A 24,284-nucleotide genomic window follows, 5' to 3' on the forward strand; every position below is an offset into this window, starting at 1 on the left:
AGCATGGCCAATCAACCTAACTTGCACATCTTTGGAGTGCAGGAGAAAACCAAAGCACTGGAGGAAACCCACTCAGACATGGGCAGACTCTACACAAACGGTAACCCAAGCTGGGAATCGAACCCAGGTTCCTGGTGCTGTGAGGCAGCAGTGCTAACCACTGTGCCACCATGCTGCCCCTGTCTTTTGGTCACCAGAATGCTGACCAAAAGACAGAAATCTTTCCACAGGACAATGCAGTGGTACTCCAATATATGACACCAAAATCAATCAGCCCGTGCACTTTACTGCTGTCCTTCACATCTGCTAATAATAACTGTTTTAGTTACCAAATGACATTGAATGTGAACATGGCCAGCTCCAGATCTCTTCAGAGATGTGTACAGTTATTTCTGAACACAGGTTCACAGTATCTTTACTGTCATGGAGCAAACAGTTTAGGTGCAATTTTACTTGTCAGAGTTCGAAAGTGTAATCACAGTGTACGTATTTTGGTTTTGATAAATGTGTGATGAATTCACATGCAGCGGGCAGTAATTGTTAGGACATTTGGTATTGTAACATGGGTTGAAGCATGAGAAACTCTTGAATCTGAAACATCTGGTTTAAGTGTGAGGAATGGAGCTTGAACCCAAGAAAAGGAAATGTGGCCACGAGAGTACAAAGGGATTTGAACAGTGCCAGTCACATTGTCTGATCCGTTCCGCAGGTCAAACCTTTATGTCTGAGGTCTTGTAAATATGCTGCCTGGGGGTTGGGGAGGGTGCATGTTTAAAACACTTTGAAGTTTAGCTGAAATAAATTACTGTAGAACTTTGTACCACATCAAGAATTTACATGATGTAAAAATATACCGTGGAAAATATTTAATGACAGCATTCTCAACTGTGTGGCTGTGACCAAAAATTATGTGAATTAAGCCGTTTTCCAACTGTTGCTACATTTTATGTTTTATACAAATATTTCAAGTTCTTGCACCAACCAGTGTTTGGGAGGGGTGAATGGGAAGTCAAATTGCTCTTGACTAGGGTTCTTTCATCTAGACGTCCAGTCAAATCACGCTAGCACCTCAGATGAGGTGTCCAATGAACTTCCATCTATTGATGAAACGTTTGACATTCGAAGTCTGGAGGCAGCAGCCCCCTATTTCCATGGCAACCAACTGCAAGTTAAAGTATACTGGAAAAAATCAGAGGAAGGTAAGACAGTCAATCACATTTCTGCTGTAAAGAACTTTCACACTATTGTCTTCAGAAATAGAACTTGTACCTGTTTCAAATAACTTAGCTGATGTTATTTTTACCACGTTTTGTACCTGGCGTGTTAGAAACAGATTGAGCTGAACTATTCACTTCAATCGGAACAAGTATTTTTGCATGTTTGCCAGATCTAGGTGTGGGAAATTTAAGAGCCACAATCTCAACCTCACTATTAAGAGGTAGTTCAGTTTCACACAAGACTGGAGATGTGTTAGAGTGCCATCTAGTCCTTACATTTGGTATTTGCTCATTGTTTTTGTGGCAAGTCCCATTGAAAGGGTCTTCTGGTCTTCTAAGTGGCTCATACTCAGTAAATTTACTGTCCTATCTGCCATCCTATGTTACCAGTTTGTGCTTTACAGCTGCTTGCTACACTGGGAGGAGATGTCTTTTAAAGTCCTATTTTAATGAGATTATGGTTCAGGTCAGAGGATTGTGAGTGGCACTGCTCACTCATTTATAAAGTCACAAACAGAATTTTATAGTGCTCCAACAAGGTAAATTGACTTATAATTCTCCCTATTTTAAATCCAAGTAAATTCCATACCATGTCTTTGTAAGTATGTAAGTATGTGTAGCACAGTAACAATTCCAAATGGCTACTGTAGACTGCTTTCTGGAAAAGATTTCTTTTTGGTAGCAGGGATTGGGGAGTTGCAGGAGATTGTCTGCTGTCAGATTTCTCTGTCTAGTAATCTTTTAACAATTGATCATTAAATAGTGCATCATTCAAAGTTCTTTTTCTGTTCAGTTATAGTGGGGAAAATGTGAAAGACGTTGAATTGCTCCATGTTTTCTTATCTAATGTTGAGAATGTGATGCTAGAGATGTGAGGATATGTATAACGTAAGCCAGGTGCTTTGAGTTGCTGATCAGCCAGATACCTCCAAGTGTAATATGATGACACCTTGCTAAAATATGCATTGGGGATTCAAGAATTCCAAAGGTGTGAAACAATAAATATTCAAGCTGGTGCCACAGTCAAGGTGTTCTGGTGTGAATTAGTTAATTTCTTGATGATAACTATGAATGTAGAGGCCTCCTACTAAGATATTGCTGTAGTCTTTGGCTTATTCAGGAGTTTCTTTGGATCAGCCACTGATCACTGTGAAACAAACTTACGTCTCCCAATAAATTGAAGTTAATAGTTCAGCCTGAACTTTACTTACTTTCACCATAATGTTTTTCTATCCACAAGACGAATCAGGGAGATGTTTTCCATGTCTTCAATAGATAGTCCAGAATCCTCCAACTGCTCTGCATACCCATCCCATTAAAGTTAAACCACAGCCCAGGTGTTCTTGGTGCTATGCCATTCTAGAAATGACACCGTGATACCAACATTTTTTTAATGACTTTTTTTTAACCCGAGTTCTGCAGTTAACTAATGATTTATCTTGTCAGGGATTGAATATGCAGAACACTAGGATGGCAACCCCCAGAAAGAGCCGTCATTTTGCACTTGTTGTGGTTTTTGAGCTAGAATAAGTGTGATGGAGTACATGTGAAGAATTTTTCACTGCAGAACTCAGTACACCCTATCCAATTATCAATCTTTCATCTCCTAAATTCCCAATATACACTCCCATTACAGAAACTTTGGCATTGAAGTGCTAATTTGTTAAATCCCCTGTGTAGCCAAGGTATTCAGTTTGGAATGATGTGAAATTTCAATACAAAAGATTCACTACTATCCTGAATCAGAAATGCAACATAGGCTGTGGTTAAAAAAAAGGATATTAGCTGTCGGGCAGCCTGCCAATCTTCAAAATCACGTAAATTACAGTAAAACACAGTTATAATGTTCCTCTGGAATGTCAAAAAGGTTAACCATTCTGCCAAGTAGTGTACAATTTTAGCTCATTTCAGTGAATTCGACAACAAAGTGATATTATTACAAGAATCTAATTTAACATCAAAAGCGGCTCAAAAATGAATGATGTCTTCATGCTTCCTCTTTTGTATCAGTGCAGAGTGGCTTCCAAAGTGCATCGGTACAAATGTGGTAAGGGAAGTCAGCAGACAGATTGGGAATTTGATTCTTGACAGCTCATTAAAGGCAGTAGCACTGAGACCACCCAGGTAGCCTCAGTTCCTGAAGATTTCCCCCTCGTGCGAAGCCATACTTAAAAAAAAATTGGGCATTTTTTCAAGTTACTTTTTGGCTTCTTTGAATGCTAGCGGGCAGTATTGTTGCCAAACATGAACAGATTAGGTGGGGAGTGAAGCACAGCACATGCACATCAGCACTAATGCCTAGAACTGTTTTGCTGGTGAGCTGAGTGCAGTGTGCAGTCAGCAATGTAAGCTGTGCATCATACTCTTCTGGTACCCATCTGAGATCAGCATAGTGGCATGATGGCATTGTGTTTAGCACTGCTTCCTTACAGCGCCAGGGACCCAGGTTCGATTCCCAGCTTGGGTCACATTCTGTGTGGAGTTTGCACACTCTCCCCATGTCTGCGTGGGATTCCTCTGGATGCTCAGGTTTCCTCCCACAGTCCAAAGATATGCGGATTAGGTTGATTGGCCATGTTAAATTGCCCTTTTGTGTCAGGTTAAATATGTGCGGTTACAGGGATAGGCTGGGATTGTTGTCTGTGCAGGCTTGATGGGCCAAATGGCCTCCTTCTGTACTGTAGGGATTCTATGATCCTATAACCGACTTAAAAAGCTGGTTGTGTGTGTGTGTGTGTGTGTGTGTGTGTGTGTGTGTGTGTGTGTGTGTGTGTGTGTGTGTGTGTGTGTGTGTGTGTGTGTGTGTGTGTGTGTGTGTAAGTAATAGAAATATAACATTTTTTCTTGGTTTCCCTAGAGAGTCTCAAGGATCACAATACCTACCTGTTAACATGGGTACCTGAATCTTGTGCCAAGAACAACTCGCAAACACAACGGCAAACAACCGTCAAGGTTAGAAATGCAACTGCTTAGCTTCTAAGTAATGTAAAAGCAGACAATAGATTTATTTCTTGCATATGAGTGTTCTAATTAAAAGCATATTATTTAATGAGCATTTCTCCTTCTAGTTTAAATGAGTTGGTTTGGCAACATTGATCTCCAGATATTTAGTTTATTTTTTTAAAACAAACATTTGGAACCACAAAACGTTTCATTGGAGTCTGATGTCTTATGAAGTTTCTGACCAGCTGAATGATGTACTTTCCACTTACACAAACCCTGTTTATTTTGCATTAGAAGAATGAATGGTCCATTAATAACTAAAACAGGGAATCTTAAAAAACGCCCATCGGGTCAGGCATCATTTGTGGAGAGAAATTTAAAATTAATGGCATTCATCAAACTGTTCCATCAGAGCATTGCATTTCAGTAAGAATATCAGTAAAACATTTACCATGACATGGACCAAATTATAAAAGAATCATGTTCTTTGCTTAAGATAAAGGCAAAATTCTGTGGATGCTGGAATCTGAAACAAAAACAGAAAATGCTGGAAAATCTCAGCAGGTCTGATTGCATCTGTGGAGAGAAAATAGAGCCAATGTTCCAAGTCAGGATGATGCTTTATCAGAGATGCTTCCTCTATTCCTTCCTTCCTCTTTATATTTCAGGGGGATCTTCTGAGTAGTGGTAGCATCCCTACCTCTGGGCCAGAAGCTCTGGGTTCAAGTTCCACTTCTGGACCTGATGGCCCTGGAAGATATGTGCATAATGTGGTCAGGCAGGTTGATTAGAAGCCTGTGAATCCTTCCTATATGCTTAAATGGCAGGCAGGAAAGAACAGGAAAGTTTCTTGGTCAGTTGTACTGCAAAGGGCAATGGCAAACAACTGCAGCACTTTGCCAAACACAATCATAGACCAATTCAACGGAAGTCCATAGTCATCAATGCTGTCTTAGGGCATGGTACCTGAAGGAGGAGGAGTTTCTCCACTGACATGTTCTTTGCTTAGAAAAATTGAAACTACAATTGGCTTAGGCTGGATTTTCATGGAGTCAGACCAACTGCAGAGCCATTTAAAAATGACAGGTGGGATCTGGTTCTAATAATGCATCCCTTCTATTCCCAGTCCCATGAATTTTCATCAGCCTAGCACTCCTGACTTTTGGTTAACTATATTGCGGGGATAGGTATTTCCTAATCCTTTGCCATTTTCATGGAGTCTGGCAAGTTTCAGTGTTCCTCAGGGATAGTTAGCCCTATTGTGGATTCAGGATCTTTTGAAAGGTAAGTTCAAAAGGTCTTACCCATGTCACCTCATGGTCCTTCATATCCCCATGCCAACTCAATGCCAAACCATGGCCACCAACCACTCCCTATGGCACTCAAACTCTCCATGCCAGCTCATGCCCCCAACCACTTTCCGTGGTATCTCATACTCTCTATGCCGTCTCAATACCAACTCATACCCTTTCCATATCCATTCCCCCACTATGCATTATTTTACATAACTAATGGACCACATAATAAAATGGTAGGTGTGGAACTGCTGAGAAAAAAAGCACCCATTCAGAAATGTTCTGGCCATCCTGGGTTTCCAACTGTCCTCATTAAGTATGCTTGACTAAGAGCCCAGACCAATAAAGGCATTCACTCAGTAGAGAATCCGTTTTGACAAATGAAATGGATTGTTGGCTTTGCTTGATTGATATCCTTCAGTGGTTATAATAAGTTGTTCTTTCCGTGATGTCTTTTGTCAATATCTCAATATTTATTTGGACAAGATTAAAAGCATTTGAAGCCTCTGTTACCGATAGTTTAATGGTCGATCTGACTGATACATTTACATGAATGTAGAAACCGCAATTGTGAATGGATGTTTTTACCTCTGAGCACATCCACACATCCTTATTATATGGTTCATTGATGATGTACATAGTGCATGCAAGGTGAATAGACATGTAAGGTACATGAACTGGCACTGAGTTAGCATGGAAAGTATGAGGGGCAATGGGGAGTGGCTAGGGGATTGGGTTGGCATTGAATTGACATGGTGAGAATGATGGGGCATGGGGAATAGGTGGGGGTGAGATGGTGTGAGGAGTAAGAGCCAGAAGACCTAACTACTTTTATTACAGTTTGGACAGAGTTCCAGAGAACTGAGGAAAGCCTTCTAACTGACCCGCCTCTGTATTCATCTGCCGTGTAGCAATCTACGATTGGCTTCCAGGATTGACAGGCATGGTTCTACCCTGCTTGCCCCGCCCCACTCCTGAACAAAAGAAAACAGCTACCATAAACAAAACCACATCTGCCAAGTTGGGAAAGATCCCAACTTCGGGTACCTGCCTCAGTAGCGAAAATCTAGCCTTCATTTCAATTTCCTCTGTTTGAGATGGGAACAGATTTTCTATATACTTCTTGCTCACATAGATTGTAACAGCTGAGAATTGCATTGTGATATTAAATAAAATTTCCTTTCCCTATTTGAACTAAAAGCTATTTTGTAGACAAGTATTTGGCATAGAAGGAGGCCATTCAGCCCATCGGATCTGCACCAAACACAATCCCACATAGACCCTATCCCCATAACATGAATTTACCCTAACTAGTCCCCTTGACACTAAGGGGCAATTTAGCATTGCCAATCCACCTAACCCGCATATCTTTGGACTGTGGGAGGAAATCGGAGCACCCAGAGGAAACCCATGCAGACACAAGGAGAATGTGCAAACTCCACACAGGCAATGACCCAAGCTGGGAATTGAACCCACATCGCTGGAACTGTGAGACAGCAGTACTAACCACAGTGCCATCTGTTCTTTGGTTTCCCTATTAACTCTTTAATTGTTTCTTGTCTTCCTGGGGGGGATATTGTGACTATCCCTTCAATAAGTCCCATTACAAATGTTTAATTGGACTTAAATCAATCCCCATCTATTTATCCATTCTAATGGGTGCTGTTGCACTTCTCTTCCTTCCCTGAATGTTTTGCCTGTGAATCAAGGTCTAACATTTCAACTTAAGACAAGCATCATTAAATGTCAATCTGTTTGATATATAGCGTAGAGAAAAACATTCCTTTAAATTATGAGGGCTCTCGTAAATTATTGGCAGATATGTGGGAAACTGCAGATTTTCTGGATATGTAGTAGTTAATTTTTATGCACTGCGGTGTTTTAAACACTTTATGGGGGGGCAGTCATGCTTGGACAGTTGTCAAAAGCAATGCTTCTATTTTCGTGGCTTACTATGAAATTGCAGCCAGTAATGTTGGTCATATATTACAACATGTTTGAAGTTGGCATCTGTTTATAATAAAGTACAGATGAACTGACTGTTCACTGAAACCTATCATACAACACTATTTAATGAACCCAGGATAAGCATCAATCATTCTTGTACTGACAGCAGAGTTACCAAACTGGTAAAGTAAATTATTTAGTCATACTGCACACTGGCCTCTATGTTAGATCAAAAACACTGTTCTTTCAATTGCATTTTCAGAGTATTCACATAGTCAGTCTGGCGTATTGCTTTTGAAGTTGAAGAGCTAGGATGTAGACTTGTGGCTGATTTTGTGCATGTACCAACTTGAGATTTAGGTACATACCTGGGAGCTGAATTATAGTGTCTTGCAAACAAGTCTGAAAAAGAAAAAAATGTAAAATAAATATTACATGGAGAAAATCAACAGATGGGTGAATAATTATCTGAACTTTTTTAAATCTTGACATTGTCATTAAAAAAAATGCATTTTCATAAATTTAGGTCTGCTTACAATCCCCAAAAGTATTGTAAGTCTTTTAAGAGAATGCCATCCTATCCTGTTCCTAAAGCAAATCTGAGAAAGCTGGGAACAGAAAATGCTGGTACCAGAGTGATGGTGCAAGTGCAAACCTCAAGTGCTAAAATCAGCTTGACAGAGTCTTGGTGGTGGTGGTGGTGGTGGTGGTGGGGGGCGGGGGGTGTATTTCCACCAACACTTCCACTATCAGGCTAGAAATGTCCAGCACACAAATGGTTATTTTTGATGTAGCTGAATTTTGGATTGTTGTATAAAGGCAATAAGATACGGTGGAACACATTTGCAACTCCGTTTTACATCCCATTTATCCAGGTTAGCCAATTTCCTCACACACCGACAGAGGAAGTATCAATACCGGATACATTAGATACATGTTTATATGGTTTCCTTCCATAAGTATCCAGTAGTCCTCTTTCGCTATGCATCTTCCAGAAATGTCCAAAGATTGTTTTCAATGAAATAATATCCTCTATCCTATTTCCTTGCAAAACTGTAATTCCTTTTTTATTGGTGGGAGAGTTGTAATGGCAGAATTAAAGGAAGTGCAAAGATCCAATCTAAATGTTTTTAAATCATGTAAACATTTTCCTTTCTCTTTATCAGAATGATTAATGTGGACGAGGTACCATCCAACCAATCCTCTTGAAAGAAATATGCCGTGCCAATTTTCTGCTCCATGCTTACCTGTTCCTCCTTGGCCTGCTACTATAATTTTCAGCCATTCTTGGCTTTTTGTTAGCTAGAATTTTAATTCCCAACTTGTGCACAGTTTCTGTATGATAAGGATTTGGTCTCTCGAAGCACCAATTGAGATTTAAATGACTAACCCTGCAATTTGTGGCAAGGCCAATGTTAGATATTATCAGCTGAGGTCAGGAGGCAAGACTCGTTTCAATAGCCTTGTAGATTAGGTCCAGAAAATTAATCAGTGGGGAAGGAGAAAGTTGATAGGTTTAATTGCAATAGTGACAAGCACAATGCAAACAACAGATACAAGAAATTTATTGTAAGGATAAAATTAGTCATCTATATCATTTAAATCTATATGGATCACTAGGAATTTTGTCAAAGCCAATGCAAGATTACCAACACAAGAGTGCGCCTGAGCCAAGTCTAAAACTGACAGGTTCAGATACTGTGAAAAAAGAGACATGCTGGCAAAGGGTTTGGTCCTGCACTCAGCAGAACAGGTTTTCAAGAATACCAATTGTGAAGGGAACAAAGACTCTTGCAAATCTGTCCTGATGCATGCAAGACCAAGATCTTCAACAGCATGTCTCTTCAGCAAAGGTTCAGTATTCTGTTGGCCTTCAGTCCTTTCCCCATTTGACATGCTTAGCTTTGTCTTTCTTCTCCCACCATCTCCTAGATAGATCCTTTATATTTCTATCAAGAGGATTGGTTGGATGGTAACTCATCCACATTAATCATTCTGATAAAGAGAAAGGAAAACATTTACATGATTTTTTTAAATTTATATTGGATCTTTCCACTTCCTTTAATGCTGCCATTACACCTCCCCCCTCCCCCCCAGTAAAAAAGTCATAATACACAATGCCGTCTTTCATCACTGGGTCCAGCTATGGACCAGCAACTCTTTACTAATATCCATTCAAAAAGTGTCTTCACTTAAAACTCTTTCTCCGTCTGATGCTGTAACCAGGTTAAATGTGATGAGAATAGGAAAGATGTGAGCTGCTGTTGCTACAAAACTGAAACATTAAAGATTGCAAAACAGAATTCTGAATACGTTTTTTAATAGCATGAAATTTCTAAACTAGCAGTTTGAGTTAGTTAGAACTCAAACTGTTCTGAACAGTCAAACTGCTTTGATCTGTTACCTAAAATACATTTAAAATAACTTATTTTGCAATAATGGTTACCATTTGTAAGAAATCATTGCTGCAATAGCTTTAAAACTTACTCAGCATTGTTTGTGACTGATTTGTGGGTAAGGAAAACAATGTAATTTTTAATTTAGAATTAAATAGCCAATTATAATAGCTTTATAATTTTAACACTTGGAAGTCCTTTAAAATCACTTTATGCTACATTTCTAAATTGCACCATTTGACTTTTTTCATTTTTTGACACTGCCAGATCAACCTTCAAACAGAGGTGGCATGGTGGTACAGTGGTTAGCACTGCTGCCTCACAGCTCCAGCAACCCAGGTTTGATTCCCGGTTTGGGTCACTGTCTGTGTGGAGTTTGCACGTTCTCTCCATGTCTGCGTGGATTTCCTCCCAAGTACACCGGTTTCCTCCCACAGTCCAAAGATGTGCAAGTTAGGCTGATTGACTGTGGCTAAATTAACCATAGTGTCCTGGGATACGTAGGTTAGAGGGATTAGCAGGGTAAATGTGTGGGGTTGTGGGGATAGGGCCTGGGGTGGGATTGTTGTCAGTGTAGACTCGATGGGCCAAATGGCTTCCTTCTGTACATTGGGGTTTCTATGATTCTGTAGAGCTACCTGACTCTTTTTTTAAACTGGTAGATTGCAGTGTAACCTACACTTGGAACACCTGTGTCTTTGAAATCATTGAGGATAATGATCAATGTATAAGAAGCACAGCGTTGTAGCCAGAGTAAAGAGTGCTTTATTTACACTTCCTGTGCTATTGGTTAGATATGGTTCAGCTTTATTTATCTCTCTTCTTTGTAACCAGGAAAACAAGACATTCTTCTTCACCATTTATTTTTCCCCTTCAGGGCACTCACTTCGTTATCACTGGCCTCTTATTTGCGTGTGAGTATAAGGTGACAGTGCAACCCATCATACTCCAGGGTCAGGCAAAGCAGGCTGTGACCTATGTAACAACTCCTCATTGCAGCAGCTCAGTTAAACTCAAAGTGCTGAAACGCCTACTTTGTGCAAGAAATGGTGAGTGGAAGTAATGGTTTTTGTGTGACCCCTTTTAGCTAAATGTCCCCAGTTTTGTTTAATTTCTGTACTTCATCAACTGCACGTAACAGAGTTTTTGCACTAGTGATGAAGCCAAACAGAGATTTTTTGTCCATTTAAATTTCGATCACATGGGGACAGAATGTTTGCTCTGTGTACTGCACCAAGGTGACCCAGTGTACTCAGACATTGTAACGGGGAAAATAAACTCAGCCTGGTTTAACCAATTCTCAAAAAAAAACCCCTCACCAAACTGAAACCCATTCACAGTGTTCCTGGACCCACCTCAACAGGAACATAATCAATAATATTCCACTTTCATAGAATCCCTGCAGTGCAGAACCAGGCCATTCGGCCCAACGAGTCTGCACCGACTACAATCCCACCCAGGCCCTATTCTCGTAACCCCACTTGGTGTGTTAGTTCTCACCCAGATGATACAAGCAAGAGTGTCAGGAAAGATGATCTGGTCTAGCAAGTCAGTCACATTGTCATGGGACAACTTAATACCCTAACCTCGCCAATTAGCCATCTACAATCTCCAAGAAGAGACCAAAAGAATACTTATAAAGCTTAAGCCAAATGGAAATATAAAGAAAGATTCTAGGCTGACTCCTCGACCAGTCAGATTGCTTGCTTACTCAGTGCTAGATCTGATCATATATCCAAACATGTGATAGGTGGTTAGCAAGTCAATAAGAAGTAATATAAGGGAATGTAGATGGATGTCTTATTACAAATATCAGTGTCAAACAAGAGCTGTTCATCACCTCATTTTACAGAATCAGACAATCACAGAATACTACAGTGCGTAAGAGGCCCTTCAACCCATTGAGTCTGCGTTAACATATGAAATGTCCTGACTTGCCCACCTAATCCCACTTGCCCACACTTGGCCCATATCCTCAAATGCTATGGCGTGCCAAGTACTTATCCAGGTGCTTTTTAAAGGATGTGAGGCATGCCGCCTTCATCACCTTCACAGGCAGCACATTCCAGACTGTCACCATCCTCTGGATACAAAGGTTTTTCTCAAATCCCTCCTAAACCTCCCTCACTTTTAACTTGTGTCCCCTCATAACTGACCCTTCAACTAAGGGGAACAGCTGCTCCCTATTCACCCTGTCCATGCCCCTCATAATCTTGGGACACCTCAATCAGGTCACCCCTCAGTCTTCTCTGCTCCAACGAAAACAACCCAAGCCTATCCAACCGCTCTTCATGACTTAAATGTTCCATCTCAGGCAGCATCTTCTTGTAACCCAAAACCTCATTGTTAACCACCCGGCCAATTTTGGTGTCATCAGCAAACTTACTAATCCTACCCCCTACATAGTTATCTATGTCATTTATGTGACGAACAATAGGGGGCCCAGCACAAACCCCTGTGGTATGCCAATGGTCACTGGCCCTCCAGTCACTAAAGCAGTCATCTGTCACCACCCTCTGTCTCCTATCACTAAACCAATTATGAATTCACCTTGTCCGATCACCCTGTATCCCATATGTATTAGCCTTCTTAATAAGTCTCCCATGTGGGACTTTGTCAAAAGTCTTTGCTGAAATCCATGTGAACTTTGCACGTTCTCCCCGTGTCTGCATGGGTTTCCTCCCACAGTCCAAAGAGGTGTTGGTTAGGTAGATTGACCGTGTTAAAAATGATTTGAAGTTATAGAATCCCTACAGTGTAAAAAGAGACTATTTGGCCCCCATTGAATCTGCACTGACCACTATCCCACCCAGGCCCTATCCCCATGCATTTACACTAGCTAGTCCCCATGATACTATGACACCGTGTTAAATTCCCCTTTGTGTCATGGGGACTAGCTAGTGTAATTGCATGGGGGTAGGACCTGGGTGGGATTGTAGTCAGTGCAGATTCAATGGGGGCCAAATAGCCTCCTTCTACACTGTAGGGATTCGCTAAATTCAAATTATTTTTAAGAATTCTTATTATTTAAACCTTTTTTCAAGAATAAAGAATGGAAGTGAATGGTAAGAATCTTTTTTCTTGGCTTGACACTAGGGCTTCGCCAGATGTCCAATCAAGCTTCTGGGAAGGTCATACTGAAAGCAGGGAAACTAACTGCGGCTTTTGTAGCTGGAAATGATTCTGTGACTGGAGAGTTCCACTGGCAGGTCTCACAGAACCAACATCATCAGTTAGTCACTGGGTACCAATTCAACTGGACGGAAATGTCCACTGTTAACAGACCTGTTGTTGTACCGGACACAGTCATTTCTCAAAGTAAAGTACTGCCACCAGTAAGTTACCAGCAACATTTTATGTTCACGTGAATTATGGTGGAGGGAAAGAATGGGTTTAATCTCTATATCAACTGTGGTGAAAATCGGTAAAGGTGTTTACACGGCTGCTTCTAAACAATAGATATTATTTTCCAAGGAATTGCTCTAAAACTGCTAAAAATATGGCACAGTGGAAAAGGCCATGCAAAATGGTTTTGTGCCCAAAATCAATGTTATCCATGGTGAACCAGAAAGAAAAGTCAGCTAGGGAGCAACAGTCCTTTTGTTAGTGTTCCATCCTTAAACAGGAGAGTGTGTGAATATCCCACATGGCTGTGACTGTCCATATTTATTTAGCTATTTGCGTGAGTCTCAGTCAGGACTGTCTGTAGTCGATACTGCCAAAAAGATACACGGGCCAGAAGTTTATATCGTGCACACCTGACCTGAACTCACATGAGAACACGTCAGGCATATGTTCCGGTGTCATCACTGGAAGTGCATCTGCGGACAATTAAAATGGGCAATTAAGCGCATTAAAAAGTGTGGGTGTCATGTGATGAGAGCGTGGGAACAGCTGTGTTTTCATGAGCTCTGGTGCTACTCATCTTTTAATCCTCCCATTTATCCTGTGCACAAACTATAAATATCTAATCTTGGAGTGGAAATTCCATACTTTGTGCCTGGATTCTTTCTGGTTAAGTTTTGGGACAAATACCAGGTAAGGTCAAGGAAATCCTTGATGGAAAGAAGCAGTGCCTGGAGAGAGGCAAGTTTTCATTATGGCGATTTGGTCAGTGAGCAGACTCTCGACCTGGCAATGTTGAAGGCGTTGTAGATATAAACAATAGACTCGACACAGTTTTTGGCACAGAATTTCAGTGCTCATATTGCTGAACTACAGAGTACCGATAAGAAGCTTAATGAAGTAGAGGAAAGAATCCTGATTGTCGACAGTGCAGCTTCCTCAGTTGAGACCTGCTTTCAATCCTTAGGAAATCTTTATGACAGATATCCTGGACAGATGTGCAGAGCCAGGGCCAAAGGAGGTGTGTCCATACCTGGATCAGCATTCCAGAGGAGTTGAGGGCAACTCCTAGCTAAACTTTGTAAGAACTGGCTACCATGTTTTATTGAAAGCTGGGTGTACTAATCTTGAAGGAACATGTTATATCCTGATTTTGAAGCCTGACTCCCGGCTGGTAATTATGCATTTTCATAGCTTTGGTCACAGAGGTTTTAATGAGGCTGAAAAGTGTCTGGAAGCAATCTGCATGCAGTTTGTCCAGCTTTATCCTGCTACCCTGAGGACGACATCTGATGGATCCTTAAGGCTGTTCGATAATCCTGCTTAGGCTTTGGCCCCTCTAAACTCCTTGGAAGGCAATAATTTGGAATCATAATCTGCTGTTCATTGTTAATCCTGGACTTTACCCTCGCCATTACACTCCTTTTTTGGTTTTGTGATGTTATTTATCGTGTTGACAGGGATGATCTAGTATATGAGCACTGAGGTGAATTTTGCCTGTTACCCTTTGAAAACCAGTGAAGTCCATTTGTTTACAATGGAATGCATCCTTCAGCGTGTTCCTTTAATTACTCCAAGCTTAATTCACAGATTTGATCCTACTATATCCTCATGATGCCAGGGCTGCAGGGTGGCACGGGGCATTGCTTCTGGTCCTGTGTCAAAATTGAATCAAGTGGTTTAATATCCTTTAAAATCCTTAGAGTGATGAGGAGCACTCAGGGTAGGTTGTATGGCACTAGGACTGTGCAATATTTATCCATTTTTCTGCTTGTAACCCTTGCATTTATAAAGGTGGTATATACTATATGGTATCCTTTATTTTTGCCATGGCTAATATGAGCAGCACCACTGCAGTGAGGTGGGTGGATGGTTTGGTGTAGAGATTGTGAGTATGGACCAACAGGTCCTCACAGCTGCTAACCCCCTCAGAACTATTGGTTTGTTCTTATTTTGGGGTCAAAGAATTTCTGACAGACTGGGCAGCACAATGGCACAGTGGTTAGCACTGCTGCGTCACAATACCAGGGACCCGGGTTCAATTCCCACTGAGGTCACTGTCTGTGTGGAATTTGTATATTCTCCCCGTTTCTGTGTGGGTTTCCTCCAGGTGCTCCGGTTTCCTCCTGCAGTCCAAAGATGTGTGAGTTAGGTTGATTGGCCATGCTAACATGACCCTACTGTCAGGGGGATTAGCAGGGTAAATGTGTGGGGTTACAGGAGTAAGGCCTGGGTAGGATCATGGTCAGTGCAGACTCAATGGGCCGAATGGCCTCCTTTTGCACTATAGGGACTCTATGGACGCCTGCAAAGGTGCAGACAGAGCACATATCCTGGGAAAAGACATTGATATGTGTCAACAGTGCCCCTGATATGGCTGGAGTTGTATACTTTGGTGCACATCTAAGCCTGGTGCAAGAATCTTTGGCTGATCGGCCTTTTCTGTATGGTGTCAATATCCTATATTCTCCTTGGCTGAATACCCAATGGCAGGACTGCTTTGAAAATCCTGGAATTTAAGTAGCATGGATCTGGTATCCTGTAAGTGAGAGCATGCACCATTATACCGTGTGCTCATGGCTTTATCTTGTTATCCTGTTTCTCCCCGCCCCGTTTCTGAAGTATCCTTTCATTGTTTGTATCTTTGAAGGTGCTGATGAATAATGAATGAATAATCTGAACCAACTGCGTTGGTGCTCTCTTGTCTTTTTCTCTATGTGTGAAAAAAATCTTTGAGAGTTTGTTGCAATGTTTGTAAAAATGAGAAAAATCTTCAATAAAGATATACTTTTTAAAAAGCCAGTTGTATGGCATTTTACATTGCCTGCGTAATTTTGCTGTTGTCACACGGGCAGGCAGGCATTCCTTTTTGATGCATTCCTCATTCCGGGATGGGGTAAAATGGGAACCAGAGTATTGGCAATGTGAGTAGATTGGAGTTAGGTGAGAGTTTACAGCTGATATTTCATTGCCTTTCCTGTGGTTTCTGATGGAGTGGGTATGCCGGCGTTGGACTGGCGTAAACACACACATGAGGATGGTCCGCCCACATGAGGACAGTCTCAACAGGGATCTTGGGTTCATGTCGCACTATCTGTAACCCCCGTGACTTGTCTGGGTTTGCAAAACCTGGTAAAAAGTCTGACAACACCAGGTTTTAGTCCAACCGATTTATTTGATAATACTCACAAGCTTTCGAGGTCTCCCTCTTCGTCAGGTGAATGGAGAGTTCTGGCCTCAGACAGAGCATATAAAGCACAGACAGTTTAGAGATTACTGTAGAGAGTAATCTCTAAACTGTCTGTGCTTTATATGCTCTGTCTGAGGCCAGAACTCTCCATTCACCTGACGAAGAGGGAGACCTCGAAAGCTTGTGAGTATATTATCAAATAAATCGGTTGGACTAAAACCTGGTGTTGTCAGACTTTTTACTGTGTTTACGCCAGTCCAACGCCGGCATACCCACATCATTTGCAAAACCTCACTTACTGTACTGTCTGGAGACAATACACATCTCTGTAACCTGTGATCAGTGCTCCTTCCACTCACATTGTCAGCCACTTCAGGTCTTGAACAGCAGGTTAGGTGTAAGGATTCGCATTCTAATCAGTAATCTCTAAACTGTCTGTGCTTTATATGCTCTGTCTGAGGCCAGAACTCTCCATTCACCTGACGAAGGGGCTAACCCCGAAAGCTTGTGAGTCTATTATCAAATAAATCGGTTGGACTAAAACCTGGTGTTGTCAGACTTTTTACTGTGTTTTCTGATGGCCCCTTTGCATTGGCAGCTTTTTCTCCAGTGTTCTTGTTTTTCTAACTTTATTGGGGGATTTCTGCCGCGTGCATCCCTCAGTGCATGAGAACATGCCTTCTGCATCTTTGCAAATTATATACTCTACTGTTGGGAGCTCATCGGAAGAGGAAGAGAGGGGCAGAAAGGAGAAGAGGCCAGATGTTTGTAAGTAGCATCCAAGGGAGCAACCTGTACAGGGAGCAAGAGGCCAGCAGGGAGGACAAGGTGGAAGGGTTCACAGAAAGCCAAAATGCAGCTACCTCACATGTCTGAGTCCAGTGCCAAGGGAGGCTCTGTCTCTCTAGGGAGACTCCGTATGCCAGATGACTGGGCCAGCGATTAGCTCCCAACTATGTGGCCATCCTATGCTAGTGGCTCTAAGGGTCACAGTAGCCCTCAGCTTTTTGCCTCTGGTTCTTTCCAGGGGTCATTGGGCAATCTGTGTGGTATGTCCCAATCTGCTGCCCACAGGTGTATCGTTGGTCACTGGCACTGTCTTCAGATGGGTCATAACATTCATTCATTTCCGGATGGAAGAAGCCAGCCAGGCTGAGTGAGCCAGAGGCTTCTCAGCAATTGCTGGGTTCCCCTGCATCCACAATGCCATCAACTGTGGCCATCAAGGTGCCAGCAGGTGAACCAGGTACCTTTGTGAACAGAAAGGGCTACCACTCCATGAAAATGCAAATAGTTTGCAATCATAAGACAAAGATTCTACAAGTCTGTGTAAAGTATCCTGGAAGCTCCTATGATGTCTACATCATGCGACACTCCCAGGTACCAGTTCAGTTGGGTGGCTAGCTCCTGGATGACAAAGGCTATCCTTAAAAAGATGACCCGCTCATGACCGACTCCGGCATCCAAGGACAGAAGTACCAAGGAGAGGTACAACGGGACTCATGGCTCCACAAAGGCAATGATTGAGATGCTGAGGATGAGGTTCAGATGCCTGCTGTGATCAGGGGAAGCATGCAATATCCTCCAAAACGCGTGTCACTTATAGTCATTGTATTTATGCTGTACGTAATCTGGGTCTGGTAAGGAAGGACCCACTGGCAAGGCAAGTCCACGTGCTGCAGAGAATGACTCAACTGGTAAATCTGATGAGGAGCCCAGGGAAGCATAGGATAAGAATATGAAGGCAAACCTGAGGAGCCTACAGGGAAGCAGGGATGCCAAAGTGGTTTTGATTCTATATATGTTCAGCCAGGCCACCAAGCCACAACTTTGAATTCATGCCGAGGGCACCACAACCTTCATTCTTATCTGGTTAATGGTGTTGTGATCTCTCTTCTCCTGAACAGCAGCAGAGAATTCATTTGTGCACCCTCTACATGCAGAAACATTTCAACCTGGTGCACCTCCATCCCTGGGAACCAGGTTGCAGGGTGTGTTAGAGTAACAACATCATCCTTCACTGCCCTCAGGCCAAGCGGGCAGATCTCCCAGACTTGGCCAGTGCAGGTTTCAGTGCCAGGTGGCACACACACTCTTACACCACTGAGCACTATGAAGAACGACCATCCCTTAACTCATCTTCTAACATACCAAGCCAACTCGGTACTCACCCTTGCCAAGCTCAGAAGATTGTTAAACCTCTTGCGGAGACCCATTTATGGGGTACCATGTCATGCCCACTGACCTGGATTGCCACCTTTGACCAGGCCTTCTTGGTGATGCCTCCTCCCCACCTGGCACTTACTGCCCCTGCCAGAATGGCAAGCCACTCATCTGGAAAACAGGGGGCAGGATGCCCACTGGTCTTGCCCTTCCACCTGGCGTGCCCACTGGGTGCTGAGGCCATGACTCCTGTGAACTGGAATGTCAGTTCCCAAAGGCCCAACTCTTGGAACCCTCCAAAGAGCTGCCTCTGTCCTTTCTAAATCCTCTATTGGGTTCCCATTGGCCCTGCTGACCAACAAGCTCCTGCTTGCCAAACCAAGGGCATGTTCCACCCTTAATTGGCAATCAATACCAAATTACGTTTCTAATGCAATGTTGTCCTTAAGCAGATTTGCTCCGGGGCCTGCTGAACACGGGCATCTGAATTCAGGCTGCAGCATGCAGCAGCCATTTTAATAGTCTGCTTTTTGTTCAAAATTTGCCAGTATGGTCAGGATTCTCCGTGCAGCGAGCCACGTGTTTCGCAGCGGCAAAAGTGGTCAACTATTGGCCAGCAGCAGTGCCTTCTGTTCCCGCCGTTGTCAATGGGGCTTCCCGTTGGATTCACCCCTTGCCACCAGGAAATCTGCTGTCAGTGTGACTGTAAGATCCCATCGGCGTAAATGGCTGCAGAATTCCAGCCTATGCCCAGAATTTCATAATATACCAGAATATAGCACTTCTGTTAGTTGTTTAATTGTCCACTGGATATGGCAGGAATGCAGAGCTTTGGTCTGATCTGTTGGTTGTGGGATTGCTTCATTGATGCTGACCTGGATTTAATGCTGGAGATGATCAGGAAGGTGGAGGGAGAGAGAGATCCTCTTCCCAGAAGCCAGTACATCATGCAGCGGTGGCACCTGTGTTCAGCTTCATCCCTGTTGACTCCTTTTCGTCCTCCTCCTCTCTCACCTCTAGCTCCTGCTCTTCCCCCAGTGAGCTTTCTAATCCAGGCGCTCACCATCCTCAGCTTCCATACCTCTCTGAGGACAGAGTCATGAAGGGCACAGCCGACCACCAAAATGACCAACACCTTTGCAGGAGGTTATTGGAGGACACTGCCCAATTAGTCAGGGCACCAGAATCATATCTTCAGAACCCCAAAGGCCTACTCCATAGCTGCCTTACATAGAAACTAGAAGCTGAAGTAGGCTATTTGGCTCGTCAAGCCTGCTCCGCCATTCATGGCTGATCATCAAATTCAATAACCTGATTTCACCTCCCCCCCCCACCTCACCCCCTTTACCCCATATCCCTTGATCCCTTTAGCCCCAAGAGCTGTATCTAATTTCTTCTGGAAATCAGGCAACATTTTGTCCTCAACTACTTTCTATGGTAGTGAATTCCTTACATTCACCACCCTTTGGGTGAAGAAATTTCTCTGCACCTCAGTTCTAAAAGGTTTACCTCTTATCCTCAAATTATGGCCCCTAGTTCTGGACTCCCCCACCATCAGGAACATTCTTTCTAAATCTACCGTCTCTAACCTTATTAGAATTTTATAAGTTTCAATGAGATCCCCTCTTACTCTTCTAAACTACTGTGAATATAACATAATTGACTTAGTCTCTCCTCATATGACAGACCTGCCATCCCAGGAATTAGGCTGGTAAATCTGTGCTGTACTCCCCCTAAAGCAAGGACATCCTTCCTCAGATAAGGACACCAAAACTGCACACAATATTCCACAGGTGTGGCTTCACCAACACTATACGATTGCAGCAAAACATCCCTATTCCTATACTCAAATTCTCTCGCTATGAAGGCCAACATACCATTTGCCTTGTTAACTGCCTGCTGTACCTGCACACTTACTTTCAACAACTGATGCATAAGGACGTCAAGGTCTCGTTGAGTATCCACCTCTCTCAATTTACACCCATTCAAGTAATAATTTGTCGTCCTATTATTGCTACCAAAGTGGATAACCTCACATTTATCCACATTATACTGCATCTGCCATGCATATGCCCACGCACTCAGCCTTTTCTCACCTTCCAGAATCTGCCCCTGAGAATTTGACAAGGGCATAACAAAATTAATATTCTCATGCAGAGTCAGTGAATGCAATGAATGCACATGATACCTCATACTTACCACAGCATCAACCTGTCACGCTTCTCAATGCAGCATATCCCCATCAGCGCCCTTGAGAAGTCATCACTCAGATCTGATCATCCAGTTATGCCGCTTATCCCCACACATTTTCCAACACTGTCAGCCTCATGATCAGCTATCACTACCTACCATTCAGCTATTCAACTGTGGAAGGCACAACACAGGTCCTGACACCTTGCCTTCTCTTTTGCAGGACAAGATGACACACATTAGAAGGGAACAGAGCAGAATCAGCAGGGGCAAGGACACTAGCATCTCCTGAACTCTGCACAGGAGATAGTTCTCCATACCATGGGATCGACTACGACACTGTTCATAGCAGCCGACATCATTGAAAACATTGAGGATGTTGGTACGTTCATGCCTCGTGCTCCTTCTCAACTTCCAGCTCACCCTCATCCTCCTCTTTGGCAAGTTGAGAAAGCTGCAGATGGTGTGACCATGGATATCTTGCTTTGCACTCCAGCCTTCCCCTTTCTGATTCTCTGCTTTCAAACATCCAAGAACATCAACCTGCTGAGTGACAGCCTAGTCAAGAGGAAGAAAGAGAGCAACAGCACAAAACTAATCAAGACACACAGTCACTTGACCAGGCGTTATCAGCCATTAGCTCAGATCCTGGCACTGTGTGAACTTTAGAAGCTTATATAGAGTTGGGAACAACATGTGATGGGTCACATGAACATGAGTAGACTGCAGCCAAGCCAAGGGAAAGGATGGTTTGTGTGCTGCTCATTGGAGGACAAGATGATAAATGACTTCTGCTAGAGAGGACTCAGATGAGGACCTCAAAGGGGTTGCGTATGAGACTGATGAAGATATACACCAAAATGCCAGACAACCTCCTGAATGGAGGAGTCCAGCTCCAAATTGGCAGAGGATATTGTGTGGAATTTATCCTCTCCGCAGCCTCTGTTCCATCTCCCTGTCAAACTGCAGACTCGGACGTTGTAACCACAGTCCCCACAGATCACAACATTCTCTGCCCACTTGTGAGTATGCAGTAGTATTGCCTGCCAGATACAACAGTTCACACAACCCGTAAATTGCAACATTTCCAGAAAGCACAGCACCCCCAATAGCACACCCCCAAAACCACAGCACCTCCAAAACCACAACACCTCCAAAACCACAACACCCCCAACACCACACACCCCCAAAACCACAACACACCCAACACCACACACCCCCAAAACCACAACACACCCAACACCACACACCCCCAAACCCACACCCCCAAAACCACAACACACCCAACACCACACCCCCAAAACCACACCCCCAAAACCACAACACACCCAACACCCCACACCCCCAAAACCACAACACACCCAAAACCACAATGCCCCCAAAACAACACCCCCAAAATTGCAGCACCCCCAAAACCACACCCCCAAAGCCACAGCACCGCCAAACCACACCCCCAAAAACACACATCCAAAATCACAGCACCCCCAAAACCGAAACAACCCCAAAACCATAGGACACCCAAATTCAGAACACCCCAAAACCACAACACCTCCAAAATCACAGCCCCAAAACCACAGCACCCCCAAAACTACAACATCTCCGAAACCATAGCATCCCCAAAACCGCACCCCAAAACAACAGTAACCCCGAAAGCACAGCACCACCAAAACCACAGCACCCCCAAATCCACAGCACCCAAAAAACCACAGCACCCAAAAAACCACACCCCCATAACCACCACATCTCCAAGACCACAGCACTTCCAGAACCCTTTCAGTAGCAGACATTAGTACAATTTGTGAACTGGCCCTTTAACACTGGTAGTCAGTCCCTCTTGCAGCTGAATGAATATCCTCTGGTGAGTGATATTGAATACATTGAGTGGCCCTGCATGGTTCAAGTTTAGTAAAAGCTGCTAAGGCTGTTTGAGGTTATGATCTGATCAATTGAGATGCTTCTAGCACACACATGTCATAGAAACATAGTAACCCTACAGTGCAGAAAAAGGCTATTCAGCCCATCGAGTCTGCAACGACAACAATTCCATCCCAGGCCCTAAGCCCACAACCCCACACATTTATCCTGCTAATCCCTCAAACCTACACATCCCGGGACACTAAGGGGCAATTTAGCACGGCCAATCAACCTCACCCACACATCTTTGGACTGTGGGAGGAAACCAGAGGAAACCCACGCCGACACAGGGAGAATGTGCAAACTCCACACAGTGACTCAAGCTGGGAATCAAACGCAGGTATCTGGAGCTGTGAGGCAGCAGTGCTAACCACTGTGCCGCCCAGCCATGACCATGCATGCACCCTTCCTAATGTTAGGGCCACGCAGGTCCACCAGAGGCAGCTGAGAAGACCTCCATAGCATCAACTCCAGAGGCAATACATATTCAAATTGTGTGTACCTTAGGTCTGACATATTAACAGCCTTGAGTCTGACTGCCCTACACCAACTTCATAAACTCAATGTTACATGGAATTCAAGCACATAGACAACATGAAGATTATAAAACAAGGATCTTTTACCCCACTGGCATCAAATCTTTATAAGCATTAATGAAAAAAATTAATTCAAAGAACCAAACTATATACAGTGGACAGTGACACCCAACACTCCTGATCCACATGGAGAACACAACAAGCTTAATTCCTCGTCTCAACCCAGCCGGGTAGCAGAGTCCAGTTGGTGGAGCTGCTAATTTTCCATGATTCCGTGACCCAGGTTATCTTGTCTTGCCAGACAGGAAGGGGGTCTTCCTCTTCCTCGCCTCATGGCCTCTCAAACAGAGGGGTGCTGTCCAGCCTAAGTCTCCGCTCCATCTTCATAAAAACAAGAATTAATTTGACAGTTAGGCACTGCAAAAGTGACAATATTGCCCCGTTGACTTTTTCCAATCTGCCATAACTTCCATCTGGAATCAAAATACAGCAGAAGCTGCGAACTAATTCACTGAGTCCACATTGCTAGTACCTTGTTTATTTCCAGCTGTACACAGCACTTTTCTGTAGTAATAGCAGTCTCTAGTGTTGGAAATTTGTACTACACAGTCTTTAACATATCTGCATGACAGATGGAAACACAGCCAGGTTACCATAGTTCTATATATAAATCATTTGATACACTTAGATAGATTACAGGTGATTACTCTCTGGTAACTGTGTAATTGCTGATCTGTTCTTTCATTGTTTCCAGGATCAGCCTTTTACGACAATCCTTAATCTTCGGCCTTTGACAACGTATCAGATCCAAGTTCACGTCCTGTCTACATCTGGCAACGGTCCAGCAACTGTTAAAACATTTCAAACACCACGGCTTTACACTGCAGTCTCATAAAGGTCTTTTTCAATCAATTATGTGTATCGTTGTGTAGTATGAAAATAACTATATACATTACCATATCCAACTATTATTTTTGTTTCACTGCAATTATCTCACTTTATAGTATTATGGAACCCCTACAGTGTAGGAGAAGCCATTCAGCCCATCGAGTCTGCACTGACTCTCTGATAGTGTACTTTACCCAGGCCTTCTCCCCTGCCCTTTCCCCATAAACCCACACATCTACCATGGCTAATCCATTTAACCT

The 24,284-nt window shown here is 43.2% G+C and overlaps 1 protein-coding gene across 1 annotated transcript in view; it reads left to right on the forward strand.

The window, feature by feature from the left end:
* The window catches only part of anos1b (anosmin 1b), a 126,613-nt gene extending 102,582 nt beyond the window's left edge, over positions 1-24,031 (forward strand). The window contains exons 9-13 of the mRNA XM_080186482.1: positions 1,044-1,199; positions 4,075-4,169; positions 10,676-10,847; positions 12,895-13,133; positions 23,891-24,031. Of these exons, the coding sequence (XP_080042608.1) occupies positions 1,044-1,199; positions 4,075-4,169; positions 10,676-10,847; positions 12,895-13,133; positions 23,891-24,031 (803 nt within the window). The remainder of the gene's footprint in view (positions 1-1,043; positions 1,200-4,074; positions 4,170-10,675; positions 10,848-12,894; positions 13,134-23,890) is intronic.
* Positions 24,032-24,284: the final 253 nt, after the last annotated feature.

This window comes from Carcharhinus amblyrhynchos, chromosome 3 (genome assembly GCF_965287045.1).
Source record: "Carcharhinus amblyrhynchos chromosome 3, sCarAmb.v2.hapA, whole genome shotgun sequence".
In the NCBI taxonomy this organism is placed as follows: Eukaryota; Metazoa; Chordata; class Chondrichthyes; order Carcharhiniformes; family Carcharhinidae; genus Carcharhinus; species Carcharhinus amblyrhynchos.